Source organism: Lathamus discolor, chromosome Z (genome assembly GCF_037157495.1).
Source record: "Lathamus discolor isolate bLatDis1 chromosome Z, bLatDis1.hap1, whole genome shotgun sequence".
Classification (NCBI taxonomy): Eukaryota; Metazoa; Chordata; class Aves; order Psittaciformes; family Psittacidae; genus Lathamus; species Lathamus discolor.
In genome coordinates this window covers 83,273,250-83,299,370 of record NC_088909.1, presented here as the reverse complement: position 1 = coordinate 83,299,370, position 26,121 = coordinate 83,273,250, and the positions used below count along the sequence as shown (strand labels likewise).

At 39.1% G+C, this 26,121-nt stretch overlaps 1 protein-coding gene across 1 annotated transcript in view; it reads left to right on the top strand.

Annotated features, from left to right (window-relative positions):
* Nucleotides 1-10,788: 10,788 nt before the first annotated feature.
* Nucleotides 10,789-26,121, top strand: part of DOCK8 (dedicator of cytokinesis 8) — a 71,972-nt gene continuing 56,639 nt past the window's right edge. Inside the window, exons 1-13 of the mRNA XM_065661765.1 lie at nucleotides 10,789-10,869; nucleotides 14,015-14,190; nucleotides 16,671-16,742; nucleotides 20,118-20,241; nucleotides 20,456-20,668; nucleotides 21,121-21,206; nucleotides 21,773-21,839; nucleotides 22,091-22,240; nucleotides 22,882-22,962; nucleotides 23,758-23,917; nucleotides 24,527-24,666; nucleotides 24,751-24,844; nucleotides 25,950-26,112. Coding sequence (XP_065517837.1) covers nucleotides 14,063-14,190; nucleotides 16,671-16,742; nucleotides 20,118-20,241; nucleotides 20,456-20,668; nucleotides 21,121-21,206; nucleotides 21,773-21,839; nucleotides 22,091-22,240; nucleotides 22,882-22,962; nucleotides 23,758-23,917; nucleotides 24,527-24,666; nucleotides 24,751-24,844; nucleotides 25,950-26,112 — 1,478 coding nt within the window. The 5' untranslated portion in view covers nucleotides 10,789-10,869; nucleotides 14,015-14,062. The remainder of the gene's footprint in view (nucleotides 10,870-14,014; nucleotides 14,191-16,670; nucleotides 16,743-20,117; nucleotides 20,242-20,455; nucleotides 20,669-21,120; nucleotides 21,207-21,772; nucleotides 21,840-22,090; nucleotides 22,241-22,881; nucleotides 22,963-23,757; nucleotides 23,918-24,526; nucleotides 24,667-24,750; nucleotides 24,845-25,949; nucleotides 26,113-26,121) is intronic.

The window sequence follows — 26,121 nt, the reverse complement described above, 5'->3', positions numbered from 1 at the left end:
AGAACTTTAGGCTCTGAGCAGACAAACTGCATTTTAAAATCCTTCTTTAACATCTTATGTCCCTTGTAGACTTCAGATGTCTATATGCATTGTGAAGTCTCGGCTGAAGTTTATGATGAGTGTATTTTTTTATAGTGCAGGAAATCCAAAGCTTACCCCAAAAATATATAGCTGGAAATGAAAAATATCTTTATGTCCACCAGGTCCCACATATGAACATTCTTTTTTTTATCTTTCCAAAGAGTTTTCATATTCAGACATGAAGTGAAAATCAGCAAGGAGGTAATATTTAATGCTGTATTTTATGCTATCTACTGCTTTTAGGTTTTATGGTCATTAAAAATTTCAGTTCATGACCAGAGTTCAGCAGTTTTCCTTTTTTTTTATCCTGACGTGATTTTTTTTTTTTTATATTTGATTTGAAAACCACTCACTGGACTATAGTGATATCTGTAGCAGGAGGAAAAAGGATAGCCTGTGAAAAGTGCTTACCTGATGACATACTCACACTAAATGCTTGCTGTCATGAATGCAGTTACAGAAAGATAGGTCCAGGCCTAGATCAATCTTTGGGCCAAGTCCAGATAGAAAGTCCACAATATTTTTCCTCAAGATCTTTGTAGAATACATGATGAATCATGCAGTTTCCTGAGCTTCAATAATAATGGCATGGAGACTTTTTATAAAGGAGTCAGCGCACCTGGACTTTATACTAGTATTTTTCACTAAAGTCAAGCAAAGTAGATTAGGTAAAACTACATTTTATTTCAGTTGTCACATGATCAAAATTTTGCAATTTTTACAATTCTATCTTTGCAGTCATTATAATAACAGAACTTCACATTTAGAACATTGTTAGAATAAAATTTAACCTTTACCCAAGCTTGAAATTTTCCAGGTGAATTGCAAAGTGAAATTTAATTTGTAACTTATGATATAAAATGTCTTGCATCATCCAAATGTTTTTGTGAGAGAATGGAATTTGTACCTGTAGTGATAGCCAGCAGACACAAAAATATATTCTTTTTAACAACATAGTTGTTAACATATGCCGGATTCTGTGGATATTCTCATTTTTAAAAGTGTGAGTGGCAGATCCAGGTTTCTAGTGTATCTTAGTTACTGCTCTGTCTCCCACCAAAGTCGAATCAAAATTCTGTGTTCTAAAAATGTCAGTTTCTCTTCATGTTCTTAAAATTGGGCCATGTTATTTTCAGGTATATTGCCCTAATAAAAGATACTACATTTTCTAGTTAAATTATGGCTCTAAAGAAAAAATGTTATTCTAAGAAGTAACTGGGAAAAAGGAAAAGTTAATTGTTTTCCTCTTACAGAAAAGTGACACCAGAGCTCCACAAATCTGTGTTCTTAGGAAATGAGGGACCAAAATATTGACACAAATTATTTGTCAAGTTCTGTGCCATTTTCATTATTTCCTTCTTTGGCTTTTGAAATACTCCCAGTGTTAAAGACCCATCTGTGAATATATTGTAAATTTCTTTGATGTTGTCGGTTATGAAAGAGGCAAAATATGCATTTTTTTCCTTGTTGATAAAAATGCCAACTGACAAAAATAAAACCAATCCTATAGGAGCAAAAATAAAAAAATCCCTAAAATAATATTTATATTGTCTTTCTTATTATTCTTTATGTCTGACTTTTATCTTTTTAGATTTATTATTAATGTTTGTTTGGAAGAAAGTAAAAATAAAACACATAAACTATTAAAAATTGGGCTGGGTTTTGCAAGATTGTCAGCATCATGGTAGCACTTTCTCAGTGAAGTCATTGTGAAGTTCAGATAATGCATATGAGCTGAAAGACAAATCCTTGCATTTGTTTCATAATTACCCAGTTGTGAACTGATAGGATAGTGCAAAGAACACAGAAGTCTGAAAGTGCAAACTGATATATTTCTACTACATTTCAAGTCACAGTATAAAAGGAAGATGGCATGTATGATCACTAATGCTTTTGAAATTGCCCATATCACAGTTATTAAAAGCACGATTCACGAGGACAGGATCCCAAGTCTTCTGCTCCTTTGCGTGCATGAAAATATGGTTGATCTTTTCCTCCAATACCAGGACTAGGAAATTCATTTTGATGTGTGCTTATGTCTCTTGCTGAGGGAGAAACAGCAGAACCGAGTGGCACTGAAGAATCTTCACTAAATGAATGGCATACGTGACTTGTGACTCAAACAAAAATGGACTTCTTGCCCATTTTACTTTGTAACAAGCTGCCAGCACAGTGAAGTTAACAATTTGCTCTTCTAGACATCTTCTTTTGTTCCTGCACCACCTCCTTTAGGAAGATTGCAATTAAATTTCAGCTGTCTCAAATAGCATCTTTATTGCCTTAGCTGATACACAAGTCTTAATGTGGTAGACCCCTAAAAATGGGTGTACCATAGGGTATATCACCTATCCAAGCCATCAAGGAAGTAGCAGCTAGTTCAGATCGACCTCTTCTGTAAACAGTGATTAACAAAGCAGAGCTCTGTTGCCTTATGGACTAATTAGAAACTTAGAAGAAAAGCAGGCAGTTCCACTGGTGGTACAAAAGGACTTCTAAGCCAGATTCCCATATTTGCTAGTTAAAGGTCTGGATCATTGCCCAAAACTTTGTGTGTGTTTGTGTGTGGCAGTGAAGGAAGGGGTTAGGGAGTTGTTAGGTTTTTCTCTTCCGGAGTATTTTGTTGCTTGCTTTAAGTTGTGACTAGAGAAGTTTCATATTAGGTGAAAAAGAAAAAGAAGAAAAGCTAGTTGAGAATTTTCTACGTCAGTGTCAGATGAAAGGGATTACTCCTCAGGGTAGCCAAGACAGAATATTTTACCTGTTCAGCAAAAGTTTTCTCTATTTTACTTTATGATTCTGCTATCTGTATACATTTAAATGTGACTGTTTCTCCATCTTCAGGATAGTTCTCGCACTCTCTATTTATTTCAATTTTTTCAGTCTTTCATTGCTGTCTAATTGTGTATGCAGCTCTTGCAGAGGATAATTCACTGTTCCTCAGAGTCTGCTGGAAGGGATTGTAAGGGTTTTGAGGATTAGTCTCCCTGCATCCCTCTGGTAGGTGACTTGTGATAGTAGGTAACTTTGGATAACTTGATTTACTAGATATGTGAAGTATGCTTACAAAATCAGGTTTCTATCTTTAAAGCTGATCTGTCTCTGTTTTCTTATATTTCTGTATTGCTGTTCCATGTTTAAGTTTTCATATTATCTGCATACTAGCAAAATACCCATTGTGCCTGCTTTTAAACTGTGTAATTCAAGTAACTATATTGTTGAGCAGAATTTACAGTGAAACTGCAGAGCTTTACGCATTATGAGCATTTCTATAATTTTAATTATAGAACCCAGCAGTGTTCTGCACAGATCTAACTTATATTAACTTATTTCACTGACATAATCTACTTACATTAGTAAAATAAATGGCTATTTTACCTTCCCTTCCTGATACCTGAGAAACAACTCAGGATTTGACCAAGTTAGATTTATTTTAAGAACCTGCAGGTACTGTCTGTTATTTTGGTTACACTGTTTTAATATATTATGCAAACAGTACATTTACATTGGAGAGTTTGTGAAATACAGACTATGTGTCAACTTTTTGTTAGCAATTCAAGAGGATTGCTGGAGGATTGCATCTACCAGTGGGGCAGACATTGGTGCAATTCTGATTAAGCAGCACTGGGGGGGTTTGTTTGGGGGTTGATTTTTTTTGGCTACCCTCCAGTCCCATCTGGGTGGGTCAGTAAGTCTGGTGAGTTCTGACTTTTTTGAGATTAATACTGAGGAGTATGGCATTGGCATTCACGTAGGCCCAAGGAAACACAGAATGGAACAGTGAATTTCAATTGACGTTATTTTGCTCCAACACCATGGAGTAGACAAGGATCTAAACAGTCCAGAAAAGCTTTGGGCTGCCATCATTTCCCATCTTTCCTCAGATTTACACTGTCTTGCCACGTGCCATGTAAACACTGGCTTACAGCAAATACAGCAGTGACTTTTGTGGACAAAAACTCTCCCAGACTTCACCTTTTCCTTTTCAGCTAGTGTTTCCTGTTTATCCTAAAAAAAGGAACAAGTGCAAACATGGGAGGTCTGTAGAGCTATTAACAATGCTGAGTCCCATTGCGGGTCTCTGAAAAGCTTGCAGTTGCCCAGATGCTGTTCTCTAGGTAGTTTGAAGACATAATTTATAACACTAGTGTGCTATTGTCACTATGGCACCACCAAATGGCCACTTCCAGTGTCTTGCTGTGGTTGCAGAGGGAACGTTTTTCTTAATAGCTTATTACATCTTTCTTGCTTCTCTTTAAGCAGATTACTTCTTCTCCTTATAGACATGGACTGTTCACTGTTTTCGTTACAGCTTGCTACCTTTTATACGGTTGATGACAATGCAGTAATCTCTTCTGTAACACATCTATGTTTTTCAGTCTTTCCTCGCAGGTCTTCCTTCCCAGATTTTTAGCATGCTAACTGCTGTCTTTTGAAAATGTAAATTTGATTTACTGTGTGGTACTCTTAGCACTGGTTTAGATAAGCAGAAATAACTTCTCTTTTTCCTTCACTTATGGTACTTTCTTGTTAAGTGTCCCAGTATACTCTCTCAGAGACTCTTCTGTGGTGTGGCTATTTCTATAGACCGTATATTTCCCTTTTTGTATTTCTACATTATTTTTTTTTTCCTAAGTTTCGGGGTTTACATTTATTTTTATTGAAACTAAATGTGCGGATTTCAGGATGTTTCTAAAATGCAAGATCATTTTGAGTGCTAGTCCTGCCTTTCAGTACCCTCACAACTCCTTCCAACTGTACATGTGATCCATGAATTTTATTACTATGTTATCTATACCATCATTAATGTTGTAAAATAAAATATGGACTGGAACTAGACTGAGTAAAAATTAACTTGCTTCTCACAGTAGTACATCATTTGAAATGATTTCACAATCTTCTGTTGACCTGTTGATTATTGTGCCTTGAATATGTTTTTTGACCAGTTCTGAAAGCATCCATGATGATTCCATCTAGCCACTCTCTCTTTACTTTGCTTATAGGAATGCCATGAGGGACACTATCAAGGGCCTTACTCAACCCAGTTAAATTATCACAGAACAGTTTTAGATTGATTTTGTGTGACTGCCCTTTGAACATCCATATTGGGTGTTCATCCTAATAATTGCCAATAATAAACCAATAATTGACAAACTTTTTGGACAGTAGCTGACTGCAGACCACTGTTTGTACCTGTTTACCATACACTTTATCATTAGACTATCAATAAACAGTCATTACTAAGGTGATACACACTTTGATGTTAAGTGATATGATTTCACAGTCTCTTTGGTCCCATTGCTTCAGCTGGAGACCACAGTTTGCGACCTGATACTCCAGCTACTTGTAAGTTGATTGTTCAGTAAATTGCCCTACTACCTTTCTGGGTGTTAGAGACCAGATTACTGGTAATGACTATTCGAGTCCCCCTTTCTGGAGGTACAGTTACCCTTTTTTGCTTACATTTTTCAGTGCCTGCCTTGTGTTCACGCTTCATCACTTGCCTTCTTTCCTTACTGTGTTTTAGCACATAACTAGACCGTCCTTGATGCTAAGGGTGACTGTAAAGCTCTTCTCGGAATCAGACAAGGCTGCTGTACAGGCAGGAAAGGTAAAATTATGTCCATGGCACAGGTGGACTGCAGCCTCCGTAGAAGCTGAAATAGAAGCTGGCACAGAACCTAACTCCACATGTGCTAGGTTTGATATTCAAGGATCACCTGCTACAAGCTCAGGAGTGCTGCATCCCAACTAGAAGGAAGTGCAGCAGCAGAGCCAGGAGACCTCCTTGGATGGATAAGGAGCTGCTGAGAAAAATTCAAAGGAGAAAAGAGGCTTATAAAAGGTGGAAGCTAGGACAGGCGGCCTGGGAAGAATTCAGGGATGTTGTCCGGGAAGCTAGGGACCAGGTTAGGAAAGCTAAGGCCCAGTTAGAATTAAACTTCGCTAGGGATGTGAAAGATAACAGGAAGGGATTCTATAGGTATGTAGCAAATAAAAAACAGACTAGGGACAACGTAGGGCCCCTCCAGAAGCTATCAGGAGAACTGACTACACAGGATTTGGAGAAGGCTGAGGTTCTGAATGACTTCTTTGCCTCACTCTTCACTGGCAAATGCTCTGACCACACCACCCAAGCCTTGGAAGGCAGATGCAGGGACTGTGAGAGTGAAGACCTGGGGCCCACTGTAGAAGAGGATCTGGTTCGAGACCACCTCAAGAACCTGAACGTACACAAGTCCATGGGACCTGATGAAATCCATCCACGGGTCCTGAAGGAGCTGGCAAATGAAGTTGCTAAGCCACTGGCCATCATATTTGAAAAATCATGGCGTCAGGTGAAGTTCCCGACGACTGGAAAAAGGGAAATATAACCCCCATTTTCAAGAAGGGGAAAATGGAAGACCCAGGGAATTACAGACCAGTCAGTCTCACCTCTGTGCCTGGCAAAACCTTGGAGCAGATTCTCCTGGAAGGCATGCTAAGGCACATGAAAAACAACAAGGTGTTTGGTGACAGCCAGCATGGCTTCACTAAGGGGAAATCCTGCCTGACCAATTTGGTGACCTTCTATGATGGGGCTACAGAACTGATGGACAGGGGTAGAGCAGTTGACGCCATCTACCTGGACTTGTGCAAAGCGTTTGACACTGTGTGTGCAAAGCGTTTGACATGACATCCTTGTCTCTAAATTGGAGAGACATCAATTTAATGGATGGACCACTCGGTGGATGAAGAACTGGCTGGATGGCCGCACACAAAGAGTTGTGGTCAATGGCTCAATGTCCGGCTGGAGACCGGTAACAAGTGGTGTCCCTCAGTGATCAGTGTTGGGACCTGTCTTGGGACCGGTCTTGTTTAACATCTTTGTCGGTGACATGGACAATGGGATTGAGTGCGCCCTCAGCAAGTTTGCTGATGACACCAAGCTGTGTGGTTTGGTTGATACACTGGAGGGAAGGGATGCCATCCAGAAGGACCTCGACACACTTGTGAGGTGGGCTGATGCCAGCCTTAGGAAGTTCAAACATGACAAGTACAAGGTCCTACACCTGGGTGTGAGCAATCCCAGGCAGAGCTACAGGTTGAGCAAAGAAGAGATTCAGAGCAGCCCTGTGGAGAAGGACTTGGGGGTGTTGGTCAATGAGAAAATGAACATGAGCCGGCTGCAGTGTGCGCTCGCAGCCCAGAAAGCCAACCGTATCCTGGGCTGCATCAAAAGGAGCGTGACCAGCAGGTTGAAGGAGGTGATCCTGCCCCTCTACTCTGCTCTTGTGAGACCTCACTTGAAGGATTGTATGCAGTTCTGGTGTCCTCAACATAAAAAGGACATGGAACTGCTGGAACAAGTCCAGAGGAGGGTCACGAGGATGATCAGGGGACTGGAGCACCTCCTGTATGAAGACAGGCTGAGGAAGTTGGGGCTCTTCAGCCTGGAGAAGAGAAGGCTGCGTGGAGACCTAATAGCAGCCTTCCAGTATCTGAAGGGGGCCTATAGGGATGCTGGGGAGGGACTCTTCATCAGGGACTGTAGTGACAGGACAAGGGGTAACGGGTTAAAACTTAAACAGGGGAAGTTTAGATTGGATATAAGGAGGAAATTCTTTCCTGTGAGGGTGGTGAGACACTGGAATGGGTTGGCCAGGGAGGTTGTGAGTGCTCCATCCCTGGCAGTGTTCAAGGCCAGGTTGGATGAAGCCTTGTGTGAGATGGTTTTGTGTGAGGTGTCCCTGCCCATGGCAGAGGGGCTGGAACTAGATGATCTGAAGGTCCTTTCCAACCCTAACTATTCTATGATTCTATGATTCTAATGTGGATCCCTCGTCTCTCACCATAACACCGACCTTTTCTCCTTGCTTTAAGTTCAGCATTTTTTAGCAGCTGTGTCTTTCCTTTACCTATTCCTAGTAGATCCTGCCAATTGCCATTGGACCAATTTAATTTGCAGGTAATTTCTTTGGATACCAGTGAGACTGTAACTAGTGCAGTGCTTTTGAGAAACAAATTTCCTCTCATTTAGCTGGGCTTGCAAAGGCTTTTACCAGACAGCAAATCTGCCCTTCATCTACATGCATGCTTCCTCTTTTGCAGATGAAAATTCTTACCATTTCCTGTCCAAAGAATCTGATGACCCCATGTCTGGTGTAAATATCTGGTGTCTTATATCACTGTTTACAGCAGCAACTTCTGCAATACAGTATAATACAGTTTTTAACATCATTAATCCAGCATCTGCTGATACATCTATTATTTATGTCAGTAACTGACACATCTGCACAGGATAGGAACCTTTCAGTTTGAAGGAAATTAATGATTTTAAATAAGAGTTTTGTATTACACCTTGTTAAGTACATACGTGATCAGAGATTATTTGCAGTGGGAAGATGAGTAGCAATAACATTGATATACAAGCAGTTTTTCTTTTTATATTAGGGAAAAAAAATCATGCCTGTCTCTTAACGTGAGCAGAACAGCATTGATCAGAGTTCAGGTTTTTGTCATGCTTGTTAAGAAAAGCAGTAGTAAGATTGTCACAGAATAGATATAGTAGTTGTAGAAATCAAGAGGCCACAGAGGAGAAAAGGTTAAGAGCAACCAAGCAACCTGTCCTGTGGCATCTGGTAATTCTAAGATGCCTGTTAATTCTTGCTTGAGTTGGAAGAGAGTTTCATATGGAAGAGAAAGTCTTTTTCCCTCTGTATTTTCCTGTCTCCAAGTTGGCTGCCCTGGTGGGCTGCAGGTTTGGGTTTGTTCTTTTTTTTTTTTTTTTCCCTTGGAATCTGCTTAAATGCCTCTTGTGTTTTTAAAAACAATCTTGTCCTGAACATATATTTTATATTTCTTATTTAAAAACATATATTTTTAAAGTATATTGTAGACCTTTTTTTGCCATTTCATGGCCAATTATTCTTAAATTGTGTTAAATAATAATTGATCTTTTTTGCATGAAAAATGACCAAGCTACTGTGATCCCAGCATTTTTAGATTGGGTATAAACAACTGTACTATCAACGTGGGATTTTTGAAGAAGTCAGTACTGGCCTCTTTCTGTTCCCATGGAAACAAATTGGTTATCATTTAAGAAGACTTGTCCTCAAATGTTCGACTGATACAGTATAAGCTGATTTTTTAATTCATACTTCAGTTTATCTTGTGCTTTTCACAGCAGACCGCATTAAGTCTGGGCTTTCACTGTTCGGTGTCCTGTCTTGGTTTTATCCCTTGATCAGTTGCTAGCTCATTAAAATACTTGCCTCTGGGATATTCATTTTTCTTTCTGTGTATTTTTCTTCTGTATCTTTGCTTTGCAATTGCGAATCTACAAGTAATGCTGTACAGGTTGCAGTCAGACTTCACTTAAGGGCAAGGTTTTTCTTTCTTGCATAGCCTTTCCCAGATGCCAAGACTGCAATATAATCATAAAAATCTGTTGGAAGAGTGTCAGAATCTTAATTATATAGGACTTTGAATGTTTTTTGAGGTTTGCATCAGGTACAAAACATTAGGAGTCTAGAACATCATCCAAATACATTTCTAAACCCTGGGACATTTCTAAACACGGGACAAATTGGCAAAGTCTGGCACTTGGGATTTGGATGGGGATAATTGTAATTATAAAGGTTTTTTTCTGCTTAATTACAGGCACTCCTCTGCAGAAATAAGAAAGCAATTTACTCTTCAACCAGGCTTTGCACAGTTCTGTCAACGAAGCTTAAGTACCCCTGGCTTTTCTACTCTTCATTTGGTAAGTTCTGGATTCATCTTCTTTACACAGGTTTAACTTCTACACTGCTTAATGTTTCTAGGGTAAATTAAGTGATCTTCTTAAACTATCTTGCTTTCTACTGACTTCTGCTTGAAGCTGTTGAAAAATAATCCCTGATAAGATGAGGAAATTAGATATTTGAAAAAGCCTAGAATAGTCCTTGAAGCCTAAAATAGACTTTCTTCATACTACTATAAATCAAAGTTAATTAGTAAGTTTTGGAGTATACTGCATCCTTCCCTTGCTGGAAACATTCAACTCTGTCAAGTAAATGCATTGTGTGGTGATCACAGATAATTTGCAAAAGGAGATCAATGAATAAAGAGAAAAAAAGGAAGGTAAACACTAAGCTAGCATGGCTTAATTCGGTTTCCAGAGCTAGCAGTAGGGTCAGCACACTACCATGTTTTTCAGTGCTGTAGAGTAAGCATGTTAAGTGAAAAATGCCTATATATGCCCTGATTGACATGGGTATAATTGAGTCAACTCTTATGTGTCTCCGAATCATCTTCAGTCTTCCATGTGTAATCCCACTGTAAAAAAGTCAGACCATATGATGCTGCCCTTATGACACAGGGAAAAAATTGCTATATCTTTTTAATAGCCTTTCAGGAGGGCAAGTATTCTGCAGACATACTATGCCATAAATAAAACTCAGATTTTGATACTTTCCTTCCTGCCCTTTTAATTTTTCTTTAATTTTTTTAAGACCCACTAAGTATAAGCAGGAAAAGTCTTTGTGCACCAATGATTGTGAAAAATGTAAGCCACTAGATATAACCAGTTACTTCCTGTGTGTCAGGGCCTCCTGCCACTACTCACTTCCTTAATCTGAAATGCTGTGGTTTTAACTTGTTCCTTTCGGTTGTTCAGCCTGGGGAGGCTAGGTCCCTTCTTCTACATGCAGATAACTGCTTTTGCTCTTGAGAAACTTGATAACATTTCATTTACCAAGTACTACGCCATAGCTGCCATTTTGTGTGCTGTCACAATCTACATGTCTCTAATCCGTCATCATTAAAAAGGTATGTTTGCAGTAATGATTTTTTGGCATTTTCTATAGAATAATTGTTTTGCACACTCATATGATGTGTGAAAAGGAGTGTTTGCTTCTCACTTGAAACAGTATTTCTGTTTCCTTTGATAATTTGCACTAGGGAGACAATTGCCCTCCATCTGCATTTACCTTTTTCACCATCTTTTTTACATTTGTGCCTAATTTATGATAGTCAAAAGCACACATTTCTTGTGATTAAAGATTATTATTAGAATTTCAACTAGAAAAAGTTAGAAGACATAACGAAATGCAGCTTCTCAGAATGGAGAAGTGTTATTTCTGAAACGAAGAGCAACGCTTAATCAAACATTAGATTGTATTAAGTACAAATATTATGCATTTAAATCATTGCATCTTCAGCAAATGAAAAAATGTAATATGCTTTTGTATACTTTAAGCTGTTTTACTTTAATCTTATTATATTATGCAGACAGTAAAAATCAGTAGCTAGTAAAGATGACTATTTACTCAAAACTATTGATGTAGTATGCTGGCAACACTGAAAACATAGCTGTGTTATCAACGTTATTTTCAGACTAAAGCCAAAACACAGCACTGCTCCAGCTGCTAGGAAGGAATAAAAACGGCTGTTATAGCTGAAACCAGGATAGCACTAAGCTAGGTACAAACCTGAGACAGTGCTTAACCTAAAAATTTATTAATAGCACAGTATATTTCTTCAGCTGGCTACCTCATAATTTGCTGGACTTACTGTCAGTTTTCAATTTTCCATTTGGACACAAAGAGCAAAGAAAGAGAGAAATTTTTTCCAAATGCGCTTTTGGAGAATTCGTTTGGTCCCTTAAATATACAGGCAGTGGAGTGAGCTTGAGCTTTATTTGTGCAGAGACCAATACAGTTTCCCTATAAAAGGGGAACCTGGGGTGGGGGGTGGTGGTTGGTTGTGTTCGATGGTCTCTTACTACATCATTTGCAGGAGTGTTCACACCCTTTTTTTTTTTTTTTCCAAAAAGTTTAAATTGGTTTGCTTTTGCTAGATGTTTCTAGAACATTTCTTCTAAATATCCTTCTCTTTCTGCAAGATGTTTCTGCAGCTGAATTACTTTCTCATTTATAGTTCGAAAACACTAAAAAGGCTCCAAAACTTTTAATTTACCACTAATCAGCTTTAACTCATCTTTGAATCTCCAGTGACCAATGTGGCATAATATGTATGAGCCATTGTAGTTACAGCTTTGCCACTGTTAAGCACCTTTGCATGTTTCATAAACTGTAGAATCCCTCATTGTCCTGTTGAGCTAAAATTCATAATGCTGTAAGTGTAACATTGTCATGTGCAGAGGTCACTGCATGCTCAGGTGAAAATCCTGTCAACCTCCATGAGTTGCCTTGCAGACATAGGACTCAGTAAGTGAAGATTTCATGATTTTGGCTCACAGGTTTTTACTTTTGGTGAAGAACACTGGAGTTTAAGCAGGGGAGCTCCAGAATGCATGTTGGATGAGACAGGAGCCACAGTAACATTGAATATAAAGGTAGTTGATACCAGGAACATTGGGTGCTTTATTTTCCACATACCGTGTCAACAGCACCATAGAGGTAGATTACTGGATACAGACCATTTATTGCTGGCAGCTTAAGAAGACAGTCTTGAGAAAGGTATTTGGATAATGCAACTCTTTGTTTTTATGGACAAGAATAATTTTATAGCTATTTTTTTTGCTAGAATTCTTCTTCATAGTAAAAAGGTTATTCCAGTGCTATTATTGTCATGCTCTATTTTTCGGTGTTCTTACTGCACTGAGGTGTTCTCAGCCTTTCTGCAGCTCACGGAACATAATAGACTATAGGTTTTCTGAAGCTGTAATTTTAGATCTCTTTGTTACTTGTCAAGAAAATTAATGATATGATATGCTGGTCTCTGTACTCAACTGGACAGATGTTATATTTTCTAAGCATATACAGCCTATGTTTTGTTGGGTATATAAAAAGTAAAGTAATTTTAATTTTATCTATACAAATAATAACATTTAACATATGAAGTCACATTTATGTGTATATGGAACATTTCTAGGGATGATATCAAACAAGATTTTCTGCTTCTGCTTTTGACACTAAGCAGATCAAAAGAGCCAGACAGCTTCATAGTCTGTATGAATAGCAAAGCTGGTACTTGTTTAACTTTGTTCTGGTCAGACGTTCTGTGTAAGAACAGCTGATTAAATGTAGTTAGATAAAACTGCTCTCTGTCGAGGTGCAATGCAACACTCTCTAGAAATAGTGGTTATCTAAGGTTTCTCAATAACAGTTTTAGCAGATCCATGTAATCTTTTGTGTAGTTATCATACTAACCCTTGAAAAATCCAATAAAATTAAAACTCTAGTAATGTACAAGCTAGTAACTTGCAGAGACAGAAAATAACAATTTCTGCTGATTCTGGGTATATCTTACCCTCAAATTTGTTTGAAGTCGAAAGCACAGTGTTTCTAGTAGCCAGAATCTTTCAGGCACAGCACATCAAGTGAGTGGCATCTTTACAATGGCAGTTATTGTGCTATACGTGGTCTTTAGCTCAGTATAACATCTGAGACTTGCCATCTTGGTCTTGCTACTGGTAGTGCGTTCCATCACATGTGCTGTAGAATCCATTGGCAGCTTTCTGACAGCTGGCGCTGTCACTATCATTTTGGTCACTTGCCCCATCCTCTGCTATTCCTACTCATTGCTGCTGGAATTACGCTGCATATAACCTTGATTAATTCCGTGGATTGGACAAGGGGGACTGAGTTCACAGGGTTCTAGCAGAATACACCTCCGGGCACCTCAGTCTGCCCCCATTCTATCAGCATCTAGGAAAGCTCAAGGGAGAAAATAGGTGCAATTTTAGATTTAGATGTAGTATCTTCCATTTCTTTTTGTTTTAAAACTATTCTTTCTTTGTTCTCTTTCTCGTTCTGTTTCTTATTTCATCTGAACATTTCACTAGCAACTTCTTGCATTAAATGAGATTAGAAGACTGTTTCTGATGTTTAATAAATAATGGGAATTCTTTCATTAAGAATTGAAGAATTAAATAATAAGACTAAATTACACTATTAAGAAAAAAAACTTTCTGTTGCTATAATAAATGTCTCTTTATTTCTTCCATTAGCCTTCCTTTTATGACGTAGTAGACCCAGTAGATTTTGAAGGCTTCCTAATGACACAGCTGAACAACTTGGACTCAGAACTAGCTCAAGAACTTGGTGACTTTCCTGAAGATGACTTGGACATTGTCTTTACACCCAAAGAGTGCAGGACTTTGCAACCCTCTATGCCAGAAGATGGGTAAGGAGACTTTACCTCCCTCTGAAATGCTGCAGATTTAAAAGTAGTTTTGAAGATGTTGATCCAGACTCCTCACTCTGCCATCCATCCAGCCATTATGCACTTGCTGAACTTAAACACTTAAATTTTGTTACTGATTCAGTAAGGCCTGTTTGCACACTTAAAGTTATGCTAGCTCATACATAGCTGCCTGAGCTAGGTGGTAGCAGTAGAAGTGAGGTAGGTGTAGACTCAAGACTCGTCTTGAGTGAAGAAGGGCAGGAGGGTAGTATGAAAAGTAATTTTATATCTGTGATTCTGTGATCCCAGAGGTGGAAGTTGACTCTGATTATGTAGTAAGCATAGGATTGAGGGTTTCTTTCTCCTTCCCCTTTGCTCCCCTCAGCTATATGTTACATGGATCACATCACTAAGCATCTCTTTCTCAGTAGCTTTCATGTTTAAATGGAGAGAAATAGTTCATACTTCACAAGGTTTGGGGGCAGAGGGAAGTGTTAATTTCTAGTTTAGGAGTCACTTTTGATTTCAGGCTGACATTAATGAAATAATTCCACTATTTTTAACAGCTTTTAAATTAGAATGTGTAGCATGTGTTGATACTGGTGCTCAACCATCCTGTAAATATTTAAGCTGGTTTGAGACAACAGAAAAACTATGAGCAACAGAAATTTTCAGAATGAGAAGAACATATGCACTGGGGAATTTCTGATGTGGTTGGGAGAGTCCTACTGTATGTAAAACACTCTGTAAGGGCTGTTTCACTGTAAATGGTATCTTCAGATAGAACCACAAAAGCCTAGTGAATTTTGCATGCAGTAACAGCCAGACAAACAAGAAGGAAGCACCAGTTTAGCCCCAAGCTGCTATGTCTGTAACATTTGTACAAAAGATGATTTTTCACTTGAAGTTACTCATGGAAAATTTTCCAGTCTTTATCTTCTTCTTTGTTTTTTTCTTTCTTTTTCCTGTTGACTAGAGAGAAAGAAGGGCTGTGGGAGACAGTGAATATTTTGGTGCTTGGAGTTTCCATTTACTTAAATTGTGGACAAAAATAGTGAAAAATTCTCCAAATCTGAAATGAGATTTAAAAGATAAGATGATAATTTCCCCCGTTTCCAAGGTTACTTCTCATCATGCCCGCTGTTCAAAATAGCAGTTACTTACTTGTTTTTCTAGTAGGATAATGTGTAGACTCCTGCTGTACCATCAGTTTTAGGTCTGATTTACACTACAGTTACATTAAGTGTTTTGCAAGGAGTCTGTGGCAAAGCTCAAACAATCAACACCAACAAATGTGCTTTCACCAGATCTTTTTTACATGTCAGTTTCCCATTTAGCCATTCACACCATCGTCATCAGTATTAGTGCTTTCACAGAAAAGCCTGATGAAGAGTGCTAGGGTGTGTTAGGGAAGATGAGAGCACAGGAGAGTTGTGCACCAAAGATTTGTCTGCAGCTGATGCAGTCTGCGGTTTCTTCCTGCACCAAGAGGAGGATACCACCAACCAAACTGGGTTAACATGCTGCCTGGTTGCAAACACACATCCCAACTGGACCATGTTCTGTGCCAGTCCACCAGTGCAGGGGCACACAGGGACAGCAGCCCAGTACTGGCCAAGGCTTTGTCCTGTGGTGCATGCATGAACCCAAATCAGTTGTTACCCATTCTTAGTTATCACTTGCAAATCTTTAGAGTTCTGGGTGGAATGTGCTAAAAAGTATCATCCCTTTCACCCATTCCTGCACTGCATTTTTATCCTCTTCTTTTACTTACTTGGATCAGAGGATGTAACAGTGATTTTGGTACAAGACACTGAAGTTGTTTTAGAATAAGGGTAGGGGAATCATGCTACATCATGGCAGCAAATTCATCGACCTCAACTGTAGCTTATAATACTTTGGTTCCAGTCAGTATCCAGTCCATTAGGCAGCACTGATAACCCACTACATTAAATGAGATTTATTTTAAAATCATAAAATTAAATTATAACATATTTTTAAATGTTAAAGTTTTATTATGCTAACTGATTAAAAGCTTAGGATCCTTTTTTAGAATTTTGTTACTTTCTGTGAGAAAAAGAAAATTACACCAAGAAAACCTAGCACACTATGTATTTGAAGAGTTCAGGAGCTGAGATCTCTGGAAAAATATCTCTGTATGCTGATACTATATGTTATCAAATTCTGAAAATCACAAAGTTGGGTATCTGGTATAATTTCTTTTATTTTGCTGTATTTTTTAGCAACATCAGTCTTAGATGCATGATATTTATAAGCACAGTAACAAAAGCCTGCATCAGGGAATTCATGCAATACACAGAACTCTTTAAACCTCAAACAATAGTTTAGCAGTAAAATGAATATACAAGAGAGGACTAATAGAGAGGCCTTTATCTGGATAGCACAGTTAGATAAATTTCTTTGTCCTTAAGGTATGGCCTAGGTACTAAAATATTTGCAAAATGTTGCTTTTTCCCCAGGGTTGAACTGGACTTACATGTCAGAGACTGCATTCAGACGTATACCCGGGAGTGGCTGATTGTGAATCGAAAGTAAGCTACATACAAGTAAATAAAACCTAAAATGGCTTGGATCTTATTTGTCAGGAAGGAGATGCATGCTGTTACAAGTTATGCTAAAGAATAATGATTTGAATCAGTGACCGAAGAGAAGAACTGACTTTTCAGTAGTATATATGAGTATATTGTTTTGTTTGAGCCAGTGGGCTATAGCTAAATATTGTTGCATCTGCTTCTTTATTATCAGGCACTCTGGGAATTAATTGGTCAGAAACTCAAATCAACTGTCTGTAATGATGATTTATCTAAATAAGAAATAGTATTTGATCATACTAAAAAAAAAAATATATAACAGGGTTAAAGTTTACATTTGTATGTTCTTTATTTTCCCTCCATGCCCTGAAAATTTGACATGATCTGGGTTCTAACAGTGTCTGAAAACAAAATGGGGTACAAAATGGAGTGCAAAAACCCAAGGACTGTGGGCTTTCCCAGCAGTGATTGACTTTATTCATGGGATTATTAGTGTAACATCTGACTTCACAATTTTACATGAGTAAATGACCGCTGTATTTTTGGTCAGTGTAATCCAACATAAGATTTGGACCTATAGTCATTACAAGTGACAATTGATTTTGATTTAATTTAATCTTCTAATTTAATTTCATTCCATTTCATTTCATGTATCAAATGTGAAGGGAAGCTTCAGTGACTGCTTTCTGCACAGGGGTGTCTGTCCCCAGACTCTCAGGAAGGCACCATGCCAGTGGAGCTCACCTCCTTCCCCATCACCCCCTCCTGTTCTTCATAAAGAGATTGTGGAGCCCTGTTTTTCTGCACTGCTTCCTGCTCACCCCGTCCTGCACGGATGCCCTGCTCTTGAGAAGTAGTACTAGGAGCCACTGACAGTGTGGGGCCACATTTGCTGCCTTTTTGCCCCTTTGCCTGCCCTTGCTACTGTCTGTTTACCTGGCCTGACAAACTTCAGCAGTCAGTGTATTGCAGGTTGACTCACGGTGATTGTAAAGAAATTGCTTTGGTTGATTGTGCAGCTTGTGCGGGGAAGGAGCAGCTGCTGAGGGTTATCAAGAGACTTCCTCTGGGGGTGCTGATGAAATTGATTGAGTTCTCAGAACTGCTGCACAGTGAGTCACTAGAAATAAGCTAGCGGGTTTTGCAGGCTCTCCACCCGCACTGCTCAGAGCACAGACACTAGCTCTTCCACACAGCGTTGTTCTGAGTGCGCTACAGAGAGCCAGTATGCAGTTCTGTGCACACAAGTAGGGAGCAAACAGTAAAGCAGGTGAAGTGAAAAATAGAACATAGCTATTTTTGCGCTTGCAAAACTTGTGTGTGTTTGTAGAAATGTGAGTGGAACTGTAGAAATGCACGTGCGAAAAGGTTTGTCATGTGTTTTACTACTTTATTCATTCAGGTAAAGAAAATTTGCATTCAGAAACTTTATTGAGCAATTGAATCTGCAATAAACATGATGAAGGGCCCTGCTGGACAGCTGGGCTTTGATGGCTGTGACTAACAAAGCAAGCAAGTTATTAAAAATTGCAAAGAACAAGACAGTGCAAAAGATGCTGCAGTGTCACATAAACCTGTGATAGATTGTTACTGGGAGCCTCATGTTATGCTTGGACTCTGTTCTTGAAAAAGATATGAGAGAAAGAAAAGACCTCAAGAGAAAAGTGAGAAAAAGTAGTTGCAGAAAATTGTAGAAAGCTTTCTATTGTTTTGAGAAAGGCTGGAAAAATTGTAGTTGCCTCCTAGGGAGACAAAGATTGATAGGACAGGCTGCTGAACGTACGGTCTGCTAAGCTATGGATGAGTGTCTGACTTTCATTCATTCATGGATGTGAAGGTTCACAACAGGAGACTAAAGAGTCCTCAGTGGGTGCAGAGGTGAGCAGAGGTGCTCCCCATGCCCCAGGGTGAAGAGGTGTGTGGCAGAGGGGCTGGACACAGCTGAGCGGTCCCTGCGTTTTTGCCAGAGGCTGAATGGGAAGCTTCTTCCTGTGCCTGTCAGTTTCTTCTTTCAGTTGTCCTTCGTGCCTTTTCCTTGTCGCATTTTCTTAATTCAGTGTGTCGCCATAAAATTGACATGTGTGCTAAAAGCAGGTTTTGCCCGTTGGTGTTTTAATTGCAACTGTGCTTTACAAATAAATAAACAATATGAGTAAACCTTACAGGACTACTTTAGGGGAAGGGCATCTGTAGTGCAGATTGTACACCACAGGGAAAGTGGGATCTCAGGTACTAAATCTCCCCATTAAGTAATTTCTTTGCCACTTGAAGTAGAGAAAAAATAATCGACAAAATCTCTTTTGGATGCTGCAATGTCTTAAAGTAAACGCATTCAGAATTTCTGCCATTCATTCTGGATGATTAAAGCAGTTCCAAAGCAAGGTCACATCCAAGGAGAGCTGGGATTGTCTCTTTTATGACTTTAGTTTTCATTTGCAGTGAACTGGTAAGTGATTAAAATGCAAACAATTAAAACTAAAACACATCAGAGCATATAATTCAGTTACTCCCAAAATGTAATAAAAAGGTGTCTCCCTGATCAATAATTGCTTATCATGGCATCTTTCTGAAAGTACTCAGATGTTTAGAGTGTTAGGAGTGTTGCAGAAAGGGAAATGAACAGAGCAGAATACTCTAACCAAGGAGGCTGACTGCAAAGATACCATCGCTGGATTTAGCAAACTGCATACAGGAGTGGAAGAAATAGAGCTCTGGATGCATCTGGTATATTTTGCCAGGGTACTTCCTGATTTTTTCCATCTGCCACAAAAATGTAACTTGAAATTGATACCTTGCTCCAAAATTTTGAGAAATTGCCAGCTGAGAGCGTTACACTGTGCCATAGCGATATCCCTCTTCAGAAGCAGGCACTGTTTAAAAGATGCGTATTGTTGTATCTGATTAAGTTGGGATGCCAGCTAGGTCCAGGACAAAATCAGTAAGTGCCTGCCTGTGTTATCGGAGGAGCAAGGAGCCAGGCAAGAGATAAGCCATCCAACCCATGTTCTTAAGTTCACTGAAGTAGTCGCCATCTCTGCTGGGGGAGTGTAGAGCTGAATTTGTGCCTAGAACAGGTTTTGTTTCTCTCTCAGGCTCACAGTCTATGCAAAAGTGATGTGAATGGTATTTCTTCCTTTTGATACACGGATACTTCCATTATGAGTATCCGTGACAGAGCTGCAGTGGTGTGGTAAAACAAATGACGTTAAATGCCACATTTTTGTGTGAAAGCTGTGCTACACTGATCTTTTGCACAACCATGTTCCCAGTTGCTTTGTTTAAAGTAAAAAAAAATGTCCTTTTTGTTGCCTTTTTTTTTTCTCCCCTTAACACCTCCTCATGCTGTCCTGACTTGCTCGGGCTTCTCTGTGAAAGGAGCCAAGGGAATTCAGATACTTGTAGCCTGAAAAACAAGGGATCCAGGAAAGATTTGCACAAGACGCTTCAAAAACAAACATTTGAATCGGAAACGTTGGATTCCAGCGATGCAAACCTTCAGGTACATTTCCTTAACTTTGGGAAAAGCAGTTAAATATAGCTGCTTTCCTCAAACGCAGCATCCTACAGTTTCTGTGATGGCATCAACAGAGAGCCATGCTGGCCATTAAGCCTCACCGCAGAGGTGGCATTAGGGCTCTCCGTGCCAGACAAGCAGTGTTTGGTGACAGCCTGGTGTTCAAGCCATAGCTCACCGTGGTGTTGTTTTCCAACAGGCGGGGCCCCGACAGGCCCAGGCGCTCACTGAGGAGACCTCGAGGACCACCCTCGCCACGTCTGACTTCGACCTGCGCAGCCTGCAGCCAGACCCCCGCCTGGAGAACCTGCTGCGGCATGTCAGCGCAGAGGAGTTCGAGAGGCAGAACGAGGAGGCACGGCGCACCAACAGGCACGCCGAGCTCCTCGCCCTCTACCCCGCCGTGGATGAGGTGAGCTGGGAAGCTGGCTGTCCTGGCATGCTTGAAGTCAAAGCTGCACTGTAGTCAGAAAATGGGCTTCGTGTCTCCTTCGGGTAATAACATGGTGAAAGCACATCCCCATGGGCTCCTGCCAGCATGAATGGGCATTCACGTGGTTGTACTTTGTGTTGCCTGTGGCCGATGATACAGTTGTGTCAGGGTGTTACCCTTTACTGTAGTGCTTGCTTGGGGGCCAGAAGTGTGAATATTCAGTGTAAATGCCAGATGGGGGTCAGAAGTGTAAATACTCAGAAATACAAAGCAGTTTTCTTTCATCTCTAAAGCGATTAAATGCCCCCTGGGTGGGTGAAGGTGCTAGTCTCTAGCAGCGGCTCATTTAGCATCCCCTGAAGGTTATATGTAAGTATGTGGATTTGCAGTTGGTTGAATTGAGTATGACTAGAGTAACTCTTTAATCACAGGAAGATGCGGTGGAGATACGGCCGGTGCCAGGTCGCCCAAAGGAACATCTGGGCAACAGGATTTTGGTGAAGCTGCAGACTCTGAAGTAAGTATCCTTCACAGGCTTTGCTCACCATTTCTCAGTTCATGCCAGAGTACTGCTGCCGACCCTGCTACACCGCTGCAGTCCTGTTCAGCAAGTGTTTACATGCTTGCTTGTTCTTTGTTAGTGTAGCAGAGGGCCATTTCTATCCATCATTGCAAAAATCTAACTTGTCAGGATGAAAGGGAGTTGGGAATGAGCACAGGTTATGTCTTTACAACAGACTAGATTGGTCTCCATGCACTTTGTGCTGAACTTGATAAACAGAAAAAAAAAATTAAGGAAAGTATAGTTTTTTTGTAATGGATATTGAGACCAGCCTTCTGACAAATTTAGAAAATAAATTGTGTGCAGTGGATTTCCCTTCTTGTCCTCTAGAAATCATGTAATAAAATACACTAATAGAAAAATCCTCCAGACTCTGAGAGACCTGAGGTCTGGAATTAGATATTTCTCCTTATTTTCTAATGGAAGTGAAGGTTGAAATATAGCCCTTTTGTTATTATTTTTTAATACAGGGTCATAAGAGTACAGTATTAATCAGTTTTCTGTGTGTCTTTCCTTAATAGGTTTGAGATAGAGATTGAGCCTTTTTTTGCCTGCATGGCTCTCTATGATGTAAAAGAAAGGAAAAAGGTAAGTGTGCATACAGTATTTTTGTTCAGTTGGCTTGGGTTTGTATCTCTGGAGTAATAATTTCGGAAAACTTACAAAAATATGCAACTTTTCACACACTCAGTCTGATATTGGATTCTTTTTATTCTGACAAAGGCAATATGCTTGCAATTATTTACTTCGTAGTTCTGGTTAGTGCTTTTGACTTACTTTAAAATTAAACTTGATGCATTTTTGGATTGTAATACATTTTAATTCTTTTCCTTCTCAAGATCTCAGAAAATTTTCATTGTGACCTTAACCCTGATTCGTTGAGAGGATTCTTGCGTTCTTATACACCCTCCATTGACTTGTCTAGTCAGGCAAGATCAGCAGTATTTTCTGTCACTTATCCCTCATCGGATATATACCTAGTAATAAAGGTATGTTACAGTGCTACTTCAACAGCATTCTTTCTGTTCCTGGCTGTGCCTGTTGTCTGAGTTCTTGAAGCTGATAAACATGAGTTTCCTGTAGCTGAGGTGAATTTTGATTAGTTTTAATGGTATGTGTGCAGAAGTCCTCTGGTGTCTCTCACTCCCAAGCTAAGATTTTGATATCCTGTGTTCTAGTTCTGCTACATATTTAGAATTTCCTATCTCTGCATAAGGGAAATTTAAAATAAGGTCAAATAAGCCATTTTTTTAAATTTTAATTGTGTTCTCTGGAGTTTCTGTGGCTTTTTGTTAGTGAGCTTTGCATCGTTTTGTTTATTTAATTCTGAAACTCTGTTAGCCTGAAACACTTAATTTGGAATGTATTAATTTTCCTGATTTCCGTGAAAATGCATACCTAATTGACAGTGTGGTCACATATGTATTTTCTTCTTTCTAACAGGCCAAATAGAAAACTAGGAATTTTAGTATGGAGTAACTAGTTTAGTACCAGTTACTCCACAAAGCTGGTATTAAAGATTCTATACTGCTCATTTACTCAGGCTCTTCCATATGGCTAAGGAAACAACATATTACTGATTGGGTGATATTTTTTCTTTGTGAGTGTCTTATTTTACTGCTATTTGTAGATAGAAAAAGTGCTTCAGCAAGGAGAAATTGGAGACTGTGCAGAACCCTATGCAGTTCTTAAAGAAAGCGAGGCTGGCAAGGTAAGTAAATAATTATAAAGACTGTTTTGATCAAAAAATGCGTGCACAGCAAAAACGAACAAACAGAAGCAGAGAAAGAGCAGACCTTTTGGAATAGGACAGAATCATAAGAACAGTGGAGAGAAAGCTAATTGGTGCATCCATGGTGCAAGCAGTCTGGTGTCTGCGGCTGATGGAAGGAAGTTATGAGAAGATACGGTGCACTTTCATTACTGATACTTTGGAAATCAATACTAACAGAGTCTTGAGTCACAAAGCAGGTAAGGGTTAGTAAAGGAGATGACAATGCAGTGTGGAGTTAGCAGATATATTTGTACCTTAGAGACATGTTATTGATTTGGATGGCAAACGACTTGTTATACTGTACTGTCATCCACAGATAACATGAGCTCTGTTCAAGGAATTTATGGTCATTTACCTGCCTGGAGTAGACGGACATGTTTGCTGGACTTCCACACATCTGCTACCTTTAGAATATTGCTTTCAGCAGAGTATTGTTTCTGTATCTGACAAAGGAAGCAGAACCTGCTAGTGTTTTATGGTGATTTTTCAAGCTGTGCCTGGGGGTCACTGTAAAAAGATCTGCATTCTCCTTTTCTATCATAAAAATGAAGTCATTGAAAGAAGTGAATGTACAAATCAAAACTGTTGTGATCCTGAGAGTGGTACAGAAAGAAATTAGATAAGAAAGCAAATTATTTACTGAACTACAGATATCTTGTTTCCATTTTTTATCTACAATCACATTAAAATAACTGATTGCTTTTTAAACAGTCATTATTTTCCTTGTCTTAGACAAAAGAAAAGATTGAAAAACTGAAAGCCCAAGCTGAATCCTTTTGTCAGCGGTTGGGGAAATACAGAATGCCATTTGCCTGGATTCCCATAAGCCTGACTAATGTCTTCAACCTTTCAACGCTTGAACGAGAAATACCTGAAACTGAAGGTTTAAATGGTACTTATCTAACTTTTCTGAGTAGGACAAAGCCACTCTTCAGTAGGCCTGTGCATACCAAACAATGTCATTCACTCTGGCACCAAAAGTGAACAGCAAATTCAAAGTCACATCTTCTCAGCCTTCCTTTTCTGTTCTACAAACACTTCTAAGTTCATATGCTCACTGTTTCATCTCTGCTTATTTATTTTCGTGTATGCTAAACAGTCTTGCATGTTTTAGGCCGTGTTGAGCACTGGCTTTGTAGAAGTAAAACTCCCTTTGACTTAAAACATTTGTTTGCAATATGGGGCAACCAAAATACATAACATCGTAGTTTCTAGAGCACACAGGACCTTTGGTCGACAACATTGACCAATGTGCTTTATATCCCATGAGCTAAAACTCTGAATAAGCTTGTGCTCTGCAGCAGAAATAATGTCACTTCACTACGTGTGTCCTGCTATTCCACTATTTCACATAGTTTGAAATAAAAGTAGTGGAATGGTTTTGGTATTCTCTCTATCTTCTGATGTTATTAGGAAATTGTAGGCTTCTAGTGTATTCTGATAGTCTTTGTACCAAAGAAACACAAAGCAAGTTAATACTTCATTTAATTTCTGCTTGAAGGGAAAGGATCCACTAGTGACAAGAGGGCAACGCTGCTACAGGGAAGAAGATTTTCTGAGAGAAGTCTCAGCTTGGAGGACAGCTCTCCAGTTTCAAACTTCAAAACAGTCTCTCTGACCCTCAGCACCTTCTTTAAGCAGGTAATGGATACTCTTTATGCCTGAAGCTTTCTGTGTTATGGAGTAGTGTTATAAAGGTACTGATTTTTCTGTTTCTCCTGGTAGGAAGGAGACAGGCTCAGTGATGAAGATCTGTTCAAATTTTTAGCTGATTTCAAAAGATCGTCTTCCTTACAGAGAAGAATTAAGACTTTACCAGGTACGCAATTATTTTTGGATAGAAAAGTATATATGTCCTTTTCTCCCCTAAATTGTCCTGTAAATTCCAACCCTAAAATACAATTAACTTGAGGTTTAAATGCATGGTATGTGCTAGTGTGGAATTTCCTGGGTTGCTAGTGTCTGCCTGAGCACAAATGCTTCTGACGTTTTTTTCTGTATGACTGAGCATGGAGATTTCTATTTAGGTTGATATTCTAAAGTTATTTGCTTTCCTCCCTAATTTACAGTGTATCTACTGGATGTGTTTTATTATTATTCCAGCTGTTTGAAGACAGTGCTTAGAGCAAATTTCAAAGATTCCGTGCAGTATTTTTAAATGGGTCATATTTTACAGAGGGAGATGAAAATGTGTAAATATTTCATCTTACTTGGGTATTTGGGTCAGTGTTAGTTAACAAAGTAGAGAAGCAGAGAGAGTGTTTGTCTACTGTCAAAAACCTGACCAGCTTTTCATTTTTACGTAATGTACAACTTAAACTCTCCGTCAGCTGTTGTAGAGAAACCTTAAAATATATGAACTGAGTGCTAAGCTGGTTTGCCTTTTTAGCTGATTGCTAGAAATCACAACAGAAAATGTAAATTGGAAGTCTAGTTTTACATGTGTAAATGTTATTGGTATTAACAGTTAACTGCTCACCACAGTAAGCTTGGCTTTCCTGGTGCGTGGTGTCTACTTTGGCAGAGATTAATCAAAGCAGAGTCTGAGTGGAGGTAGTGAGAGACAACTGTATTAGACATCAGCCCTTCTATTATTTATTTGTCTCCCAAACAAATTTTGTATTACATTGTGTGAAAGATACTAGAACATCAACCCAGCCTATAGTATTCTTTCTTTGCTGTTTCTTTGAAATAGCACAGGGTAGACATAAAGAGCTATATATTGACCTAATTGTAGGGCTGTGTGTAGGCTACTTCCTGTGTATATTTCTGCACTTTCATTCTCATGCCACCTTCAAGCGAAAGAACCAGTTCTTGTTTTTCCACTGTTACTATGTAGTCTCACATATTGTTTTCATTTCTCTTCTATTATACATTGATTATTTTTATACCTTTGCTGAGATTTTATGGTTTTTTTTTTAAAGGAACGCTGAAACTGGAGATTTCCCCAGCTCCAGAAAACCTTGGTTATTGTCTGACACCAGAATTACTACCAGTGAAACCTTTTCTAGAAAACCGTAATCGTCCTCACAAAGAGATTTTGGAATTCCCAATTAGAGAAGTGTACGTTCCCCATACTATTTATAGGTAAGAAAT